Raw genomic sequence first — 9,963 nt, forward strand, 5'->3', positions numbered from 1 at the left:
CGTCCATTGCGTTGCAAGCCACGGAGCAAATTCCAAAAGCGTACCAGCGGCAGGGACGGGACAGCGTCCCCACTCTCAGGAGAATCCCAGTTGTCCTGGTTGAGCTCCGTCAAATCCCAGTCGTCCACATCCTGCAAAGCATCAGGACTGGGGTCCTCGCCACCGGCTCGCTGCAAGAAAAAAAGACCACATTGAGGATGGAGAAGACCGCCAGGGAGGCCCGAGACCGAAGAAGACATCTCCAGGACCGCCCACCAGCGCCTGAGCCAGAGTCTCCAGGTTGATGGCCAAAATGTCGCTCTTGTGGATCTGAGCAGGCAGCGCCAAGAACTCCTCCGACCCATACCAGTGCTCCCGGTCTGGACTGGCCTCGGAGGAGGCCTGGAGTTCCTGCTGGGGGGAGCGAAGACGCGATCAGTCCACAGAACAGACCGCAGACAAGCACAAATGATGGCCCACCTTGCGTCCTTTCGGCTTCGGCAGCCAGGACGGCATCTTGCCAGGAGGCGGTCTGGGCTCGGACTCCTCCCCGCTGGCCTCCAGGTCTGAGGACAGGACCTGATCTCTGGTAGGGGACGGCCCAGAGAAGTCAGAGTCACCGTCGCTGAGAGCGCACGGTTCCCCTCGGTCTCTCCGGGACGCCACATCCTGGGGAGGTGGCGAGGCTTCACAAGAACTCCCGCTTGTCCTCGTGAGACCTCGCGGGAGGCCGCCGCCATTCGGCACCTGCTGGAAGGAGATCGGATGAAAACTGAGGGTTGGCTTCAAACCACAAAACCATCTGAAAGCTTCAACAAGGACGTGAGTCTGACCTTCAGGTTTTGGACGCCGTGCAAAGTGCTTTCCGGACAAACCGAGTCCAGCTCCAACCAGAAGTTGGAGCGGTCCGGAGGGTCCACGAGAGGATCTACAAGAGGATCCATGTGACCGCGTCCGGCCTGGATTTGCAGCTCAGAGACGCCCCTGTTGTCCTCCGCCTTGCCCGAGTTCCGAGCGACTCTTTTTGGGAGTGACGGCTCCGCCTTCCGGTCGTCAGTCGACGGACAACAACGCTTGGCGGCCTCGCTCGGATCGCTCGCTTTGCCGTCTCCCGAGACAGGACGGAGACGCTTTGACGAGTCTTCGGACGTCCCAAGTTTCGCTAAGCCGCTCTGGACGTGCCGGTTCAGTGGTTCCGATTCCTCTTTCTTTTCCGAGTCTGCTTTCGGGACCTGCTCCGGCTCCGGCGAGACGTCCTGGATTTCGGACTCGTCGCCGGGACTGTAGTCGTTGAGTTCGTCGGCCGTAATGCCGCAGTCCAGGGAGAAATAGTCCCGACTGCAGCGAATGGTCAGCTGGCCGCAATCGTCCACTTCCGTCAGGGCGTCGAGTCGGCGAGTCTGAAGGACACGAGCAACTTTGCTTGGATTTGGGTTGCTTTCACATTTTCCTCAACGGAACAAATCCTGCTCCTATGAGCTTGCCAGAGCCCCGAACCCCCGAACCCCCGCCGCCCCCATACCGACTCGTGTTTTCCACCTCAACTTTAGCTTTCTCGAAAACGTCTTCCATCGTGACAAAGCGCAGGTACGAGACGGCGGCCGCACCTGCTGTTGGTCCTGGCTGAAGGCCTGCAGGATGTCGGTCTGCCTGGTGAAGTTTCCGTTGGGGTCCTGCAGACCCTGAAGGAGACGCTCCTTCAGAACCAGAACTGAAACCCTCAGCTGGTGCCACAGAAGTTGCACCGTCCTGAAGACACGCGAGACGCGTCAGCGGCGTCGCGAGACGCGTCAGCCGGTTTTTCGGGTGCTGCCGCTCACCTGATGTCCACGATGATGTTGACCGAGTAGGACAGAAGCTTGAGGGACAACTCCGTCTCCAGGAGGGCGTGGATCTGCTCCACATGGTCAGAGATGTCCTCGCAGATGTCCTGAATGGTCCGACCACAACATGTTTATATTTAATGAAAATATGTTTGCAGTATTTCGTGTCATAACCTCGCTCGGGTGGACGTGTGCGCCTAAATCAGTGGTGTCAAAGTCCGGTCCTGGAGGGCCCCAGTCCTGCATGCTTAAAGGTTTCCCACGTTCAACACAGCTGACTCATATTACCATACCTACGTCCGACCATGTGAGCGTCCCGTCACGTGATCCCGTTTCCAAATGTCGTCGTGACCCGAACTGGCTTCCCGCTTTCAGGACGGCAGCGTGAAGATTTGCTATCGGCAGTTCGGAACGCAGGTTCGGCTCCTCGTCGCCGTCAACTTGTGACAAGTTGCCACAAAATGTGACAAGTTGCCACAAAATGTGACAAGTTGCCACAAGTTGCCACGCGGCTCAAGATGCGAGCCGGGCCACTAAAAATAAATTAGATGACCTTTGCAGTCACACGGTGGGAGGCGCTGGTGAGGATGTGGGTCGCGGAGGCGTGGCCACAAGCCCTCCGCTGTGCGTGCGTGTGTGTGTGTGTGTGTGTGTGTGTGTGTGTGTTGGCCGGTTTCCACGGTTCAAACGGGTTGTTAACTGCACATGAAGTCTTTCTGTCACATAAAAATGAAAAGCTTATGGCGGACTTTTTCAGACCTTTGAGGGGGGCCGGGAACGCTAGAAAAGATGGGTTTATGTCCCCCAAAATGAGGGAGATGGGAGCCGATGGATCGGTGCACCCCCAACCAGAACATTGTCAAACTTGAAAAGGCGCTTTTCGATCAAATGCTTTTATTTTTATTTTTTTATTTTTTTATTTTTTTCAAATGCTTTTAAAGGTGGAGTCCAAATTTTCCAGCTGGTATGCGAGGAGTCCATTTTGAATCGTTTGTTTACAAACAGAAACCTTCAAAACTTGGGAGTCTACCTTTCAAGTGGGCGCTAGCCGCTGTTGTTAGCCGCTCTGGCTAACTCCGGAATCACAATCGGATTCTGGGGGGAGGAAAAAAAAATTCTAATTCAAAAAGAAATGTTGAAGCTCGCTTGCTGACGTTTGGACAAACGTCGCGCAGAAAATAACTTTTTGACTTCCCGTTTGTCTTCAATTCAATTGCAACATTCCAAAGAAAATAAAACCAGCTCGTGAGAGTTGGCAGACATTTTCTTGATCATGAGCAAAATGCCGTCATACTTGCTGGTATCAAAAGCTGTGACGTTGTCCTGGCAAATCAATCAATAAATGCTGCTTTTCGGGATTCCCGGTTTGTTTTTGTGTCGCGTCATCGCTTGATGCGCTCACAAGAAGTCAAAGTCAACATGATCGGCAAATTTTTGCTTTTTTCATGGCTAACGTCCTTGACGACTAAGAATCGGTATCGGCCCAGAAAAAAAGTGTTTCGGTGGCTCTCGACAAACGCGATCACTGCGTTGTCGGCGTGTCCCCGAATTTCCAGCACTTGCGTCACCGTAGCAACCAGCCTGGGATGACGTCACGCTGGCGGGCGAGACGTCATCCACAACTTTGGGACAAACAGCAGCTCGCCTGCCCGATGACGAAGACGAAGACGAAGACGCTGACGCTGACGCTGACGCTGACGAAGACGAAGACGAAGACGATGACGATGACGCAGACGCAGACGCAGACGAAGACGCTGACGAAGACGAAGACGAAGACGAAGACGAAGACGAAGACGATGACGATGACGATGACGATGACGCAGACGCAGACGCAGACGATGACGATGACGATGACGATGACGATGACGAAGACGCAGACGCAGACGCAGACGCAGACGCTGACGAAGACGATGACGATGACGATGACGCTGACGCTGACGCAGACGCAGACGCAGACGCAGACGAAGACGATGACGATGACGATGACGATGACGATGACGCTGACGAAGACGAAGACGAAGACGCAGACGCAGACGCAGACGCAGACGCAGACGAAGACGATGACGTGTTTCTTACCTTTCGCGTCTTTTCTGCGCTCAAAAGCCCAAAACCGCCAGGAAACAAACTTCCATGCCGCCTCACTCGGACTTTGTGAGCACGCTTGTGAGTGTGCGTGTGCGTGAATGACTGAACGTGTCGCAGTGTGTGCGTGTGTGCACTCATGTGTGCGTGTTGACCTGCTTCTTCCATTGGGTGTTGGCAGCGGGGGCGCAACAGTTGCAAGTTATTTTGAGACGCGTCTCACCAAGACAACCCTCTCTCACACACACACTGCAAAATCTCTCACACTCTCACCACACGCACGCACACACACTTGTCTTTGTATCATAGTGGGGGATTGTCATTGACATGATGCATTTTCTAGCCCCTCCCCCTAACCACAAACATGAAAAATGATTGCCCACCCCCATTCCTTAGCCTAACTTCAACCCAAACTTAAAGTCTAAAAGCAAGTCTTGACCCTCAAAAAGAGGTCTGGACGAGTGGGGACCACCAAAATGTCCCCACAAGGACGTGTGGCCCCGCCCTCTGAGAGCAGCCGCGACTTTCCTTGTGCAGCTGTTGCGGCTTGCAAAGGCACGCACGCAGGTCACGTGAGTCCTTGAGGGTCGCGGGGGTGCTGGAGCCTATCCCAGCTGTCTTTGGCCAGAAGGCGGGGTACGCCCCTCAACCGCTTGCCAGCCAATCGCAGGGCACAAAGAAACAAACAACCATCCGCAATCAGGCTTGGGGACCAATTGGAACCTTCACTCAAGCTGCCTTGCATGTCTTTGGAATGCGGGAGGAAAGCGGAGCACCCGCACAAAAGCCACGCAGACACGCAAAGAACACGCACGTAAACTCCTGCGCTCCTTCATTAGTCCCAAATCTGAAAATGGTTGTCAATATTCCACCAAACGACCACCGGGTGGCGCCATTGATGACCCTGCCTACACAACAGGACTGGTGAACTCAACAATGTCAGCAATGTATAGAAAATATATGTTTTGGTTTGGAATGATGAGTGTTATCATCACTTTTGTGTCCATTCATTTGTAACGCTCGCACGCCAATTTCACGCCAGCTCCAATGAGCAGTTTCCGCTCATTTGCGACATTTTGACTTTTCGCCACCAGGTGGCGGCAAACTTTACTCATTGGATTGGGGAGCATTCGTTTCAATGCTGCTTTGTCATTTATCAACTCATCAAATGTCAAACTTACGTACTTTTGATTGACCCCCCCCCCCCAAAAAAAAACAAGATCCTTTTCAAGAAAGACCTTTATGTCCCAATGTATTATTTTTCCTGAAAATGTCACAAAATGAATGGCAATTTTCTAGTTCCTAAAACGGCCACAAGAGAGCAGCCGTCGCAAGTGCCGATACCTTGAAATAAGTCGTTATCAGGCCCATACCATTTTTTTTTTTTTGCAACCAGCTAGGTCCAGTTAAGTACATTTAAAAAAAAATACATCAACAGTTTCCATATGCAGATTTGATGGATATGCAAATGAGGTGACGTTTTTTTACCTTGAGCTGCAGCAGGTGCGTGTCCACGTGTCTGCTGTCGCCATCTTGCGCCACCGAACGCGTCAGTCGCGTCACCCTCGCGGCGCTGGCTCGAAGCCACGCCTCCGTTTGCGGCAGGTGGAGAAGCACCTGCCAGTCGGCGCACGCCTGAACCGGCGGCGGACGCCTTTCATTAGGCCTGGGGAAGGAAAAAGGGGCGGGGTCAGCGGCATCGTCCTCCTCACTAGCAATACCTTCATCATCATCATCATCACGTCGTCAATTTCATCTTCATCATCATTATGACTTTGATTATCTTCATCATCACCACCATCATTATCTTCATCTCTACCTTTACCACCTCATCTTCGTCACGATCATCATCATCACTCCGGTTAGCTTCATCATCGCCATCAGTTTTGTTTACCTGCCGGCCTTCATTTTTTCCATTGCAGGTCTTGCCACCGCCGCCGCCTCTGGGTCCAAACTGGGCGTGGCCGCGGTGAGCATGGGGGACGTCGGCTCAGGGGTCAAAGGCGACAAGGCTGCCGCACTCATGGTGACGAAGAGGACGAGGTGATGGAGAGCGGCAGCGGTGGATGCTGTTCACGGGGCGGAGCCTGCAGCGACAATCCAGTCAGCATGACAACAAGGGTAGACCCCCCCCCCCCCCTCTCCCGGGTACCCCCAGTACAAAGTATCATGCAACTAATGCAGTTGACTTATTGATTTGGGATTGCGTCTAATGGAGATGCGGCCTATCAGCCTCAGGACACGTGATGACGTTGGCGTGATGATGTCATCTCGAAAACAAACAAAAGACGCTATTTATTGACCACAAAAGTCTCACACACAAATAGACTTGAGGTATTTATTTATTTTTAATTGTGTTTTTTTTTTTTTAGAAATGACTAAATAAATAAATAAAAGATTTGTATATTGTTGTGTTTTTATTTTCATTGATATTTATTTTTATGGATTTAATTTTTGGATATCCGTTTTTATTTTCACTTTTCGTCATTTATTTATTAAGAATTGTGTCCGTTTTGTTCTTACATACGTGCGAGTCCCGAGAGTTAGCAGTGAGGCCACCATGTGAATAATGCGCCAATGAGGACGAAGAAGATGACGAAGATGGTGAGCACATAGGACGCCGTCACCTCACGTCACGGTTAGCATGTCAGGATGATGCATCTATTTACGTCGAAATTTACCGCATCTATTCCAAACACCTTTCATCCGTTGAAAAAATCTAATGAAATCCTTCTGTGTCCCCCAACATGTTAATTCAATTTAAAATTTGACTTTCCTTCCGCTGCTTATTTTCCTCTTCATCATCCTCCGTGACTGTTGTTATTCCCGCACTGAAAGGTGACGTTGATCGTGTTTCGATTGCGTAAATTAGCATATGCTAAACGGTTAGCAATCACGATTAGCATTAGCGCACTAATGATTACCATTGAAGGTAAAGAAAAACTAACCACCATTTAGTTCACACATACATCATTATATCTACATGAGTGGATATATAACTACAAATTATTATCATCTGTGTATGAGTATTATTACCTCTTTTGCTCCCAAAAATGTACTTTCAACGTTTTAAGTGTCCCAAAGACATATTTATACGTTTTTTTAATGCTAAAGTACACAGAAGGCTTTGATGCAGCCTCTCAACTGAAGAGAATGCTTGAATGGTAGTTATTACAAAAACGGCCAGCAGGTGCCAGCAGAGCAAAAGAGATCAACCAAGGCCATGTTGAAAAAAATGCTCATTTCCCCACCGTTCTAAACAGATTGGTGAATAATGATGAAACTTAGCGCTATTATAATGCTAATTGCTGCGAAACAGAAACGGATAGAAATATAATTTTCCTTTTCTAATGAAAGAAGAGACTCCAATCTTTCTTTTGGTCGCTTCCATGTTTTTATAGCAATAGAACACAATATTTTGTGGGCCTTGCAAAATCAGTCAGAATCCAGTAAAACAGCCGGGAGCGAAGGGGGTTGCTTCAGTCAAAATGGCTGCCAGTCAATGAGCTAAGTACACCAACAACATTAGCCTATGCTTAACGGCAGAGCTGGGCACTTGCGTGAAGCGTCACTTCCCGTCTTTGACCATACCGACCTTTCGCCGAGTACTTCCACATATCCGGTGAATGTTTTGCGACGCAAAAGTACACGGAATGAGAGGGACGTCTGTACTCACCTCAATCGACGGCCGTAAACGTGCTACGATCGCCGCTCGCTCAGCGTTTTGTTCCGAGGCTTCGCATCGTTGTGCCCTCACTGAAAAGGTGGCCGCCGTCAAAGACAGGAAGTGACGATTAACGCAAGTGCGGCTCTGCTAAATTGTTAGCAATCGCCCTTAGCATTAGCGCGCTAGTGATTACCACTGAAGGTAAACAAACACTAACTACCATTTAGTTCACACATACATTATATCGACATGACACATGTAATAGTGTTTTAAAAGCAGAGCTGTCAAACGATTAAAAAACATTTGTAATCACATTTTAGAATTATTTATGTTTGAGAGAATTCAATTTGAAAAGCACCGCTTATGTGTTGATACTTTTGACATTTAATGTTATGAGGAAACACAACCTGTGCTCCCTTAAACGTAGCAATCCGTTGTCACGCTAAATAGTGCGATTAATGTGCGTTCATTCATGATGAATGCGATCATGCGCTACTTAAAAGTCACTTAAAAGTCTGCGAGTAAAAGTCGAGCCGAGTTGCCTTTTGGCTACGATGACTAACTTCCTGTCCGCTGCGTGCGTCTGCATAAAAGGTCCGTGTAGAAACACGGACAGCGGCTGCGGCAGATTTTCCAGGCAGACATTTTCGCTAGGCTTATTTTGGAAGTGGACTTGCTCGACTATTTTGGCTGCCCTGGACCAGTTGACTTGAATTCTGTCATGGCCGTCCTCAACTCCAGCATTCTCTCATCGGCCAACTTTTCATCTCTCCGCGAGTCACGGCGAAATGACGTTCATCCTTTGAAATGTTGTCAAGATGACCAGCGCAATTCCCAAACACCCGTTTGACACTCGCCTTTCGTCTGGGTTAGCGTTGTGATGAGTCCGAGTCTATTTCACGTCAGTCCTTTGGGTTCATTTTGTTCAGAAAAACAATCTTGCTTCAATTTTAGCTTGCGTAGTTTAGCATACCAGCAGGCCTATAACAAGCTTGCTCCGAAACGCTGACCCCGCCCTTCGCCCAGTCAGCCTAACGTGACCCCGATGCAGTCGCCAGAAATGGCATCGGCTGTTGGGAAAGGGGCCAACGTTGGCGTCATGAGAATGGACGCGGCAAAAACTTTTGCCGTGCCCAAACCCCGGCGGAGGGTGTCACCCCACCGGCGGAGGGTCTCACCCTACCTTTGGCCCGGCACTGCTTTTGACCCGACCTCACCGCCTTGACTTGCGCTTTTTCCACCAGCTCCCAAAGACGCCAGAAGATGAATACGTACCACATCTGCGGCTGGCTCCTCGCTTGGAGGAATCCTCGTCTGCAGTCGGACGGAACGAGCGGTCGGACGGAAGGTGGAGGAAGAATGGACGGATGGAGAAGGGAGGCGCCTCCCTCGGCGGTCCCAGCTGTCTCACTGCGGCGCTAACAGGCACGGCGCTAGTGCTAACGCTAAGCTAAGCGATGATGCGGCACCTTCAGGACGGGAAACACCAGCAGAGAGAGGGAGAAAGATAGAGAGAGTGGGAGGGAGGCAGTGAGAGAGGGGGGAGGGAGGGGAGGGAGGGGTGGAGGGAGGAGACGGGGCCTCCTGTTGCCTTGGAAACTGAGGAGGATGGGATGGAGAGGGCGGAATTGCGCTGTGATTGCCTGGCAGGGTGCGGCGCTCTACTTCATGGCCAGAGGGGGTGATGAAGCGGGCAGACCCCCAACCACCCACCCACCCATCCATCCTTCAACAGCAGCGCCCCCTGCTGCTGCTGCACAACATGACAATTACACAAGAGAACAGGAAGGGAAACGTTTTGGCCACATTTGATTTGTAAACAAGAAAATTATTAAGCAAAAGTGTGTTACAATTATCGGTGTCAATTTGTGGAATAATTTTGGAATTAACCTGAGAAGGTGTGAATCCCTAACCCTAACCCTTTTGGAGTAAGAAATTATTAAGGATACACCTACGGTTGACTCTATTTCGATGACGCTTTCGTTCAAGATCGAGAGCTTTCTATAAAAGAGTCATCTCATGACCTGGTCATTAACATACTCATAATTCTTGGTAATATTTTTCTTGTACATAAAAATTGATTCTTGAAATCTAAACCAAACTTCGATGTTTTTCCATAAAGAATTGTGTCATTATTTTTCCTCCTTGAAATATATGAAGAAAAAAAATGCTAAAAAAAATTGGTAAAGGAATTTGACCCTGCTGATGTCCCTTTTTTTTCTTTTCCTTCCTTTCTTTAAGTTTTATTTTGAATGTATTTTGTGTCGTTTTGGAGTTTTCTAAGCTTGTCTGTTACATTTTCTGTATCACGTTTTACAATGTACTCTGCCAATACGTTCTGTACATTTGAAGTTAAACGAATTAAAAATAATAATAATAATAATAATAGATCGAGAGCTTCCGTTAATCGAC

The 9,963-nt window shown here is 49.5% G+C and overlaps 1 protein-coding gene across 1 annotated transcript in view; it reads right to left on the reverse strand.

Annotated features, from left to right (window-relative positions):
* akap6 (A kinase (PRKA) anchor protein 6) overlaps positions 1-9,963 on the reverse strand; it is a 52,909-nt gene that overhangs the window by 41,905 nt on the left and 1,041 nt on the right. Inside the window, exons 2-10 of the mRNA XM_077560023.1 lie at positions 8,827-9,020; positions 5,779-5,971; positions 5,373-5,550; positions 1,800-1,909; positions 1,587-1,728; positions 813-1,379; positions 460-729; positions 256-393; positions 45-170 (exon numbers count right to left, since the gene is read on the reverse strand). Of these exons, the coding sequence (XP_077416149.1) occupies positions 45-170; positions 256-393; positions 460-729; positions 813-1,379; positions 1,587-1,728; positions 1,800-1,909; positions 5,373-5,550; positions 5,779-5,909 (1,662 nt within the window). The 5' untranslated portion in view covers positions 5,910-5,971; positions 8,827-9,020. The remainder of the gene's footprint in view (positions 1-44; positions 171-255; positions 394-459; positions 730-812; positions 1,380-1,586; positions 1,729-1,799; positions 1,910-5,372; positions 5,551-5,778; positions 5,972-8,826; positions 9,021-9,963) is intronic.

The sequence above is a fragment of the Vanacampus margaritifer genome, chromosome 1 (assembly GCF_051991255.1).
Source record: "Vanacampus margaritifer isolate UIUO_Vmar chromosome 1, RoL_Vmar_1.0, whole genome shotgun sequence".
In the NCBI taxonomy this organism is placed as follows: domain Eukaryota; kingdom Metazoa; phylum Chordata; class Actinopteri; order Syngnathiformes; family Syngnathidae; genus Vanacampus; species Vanacampus margaritifer.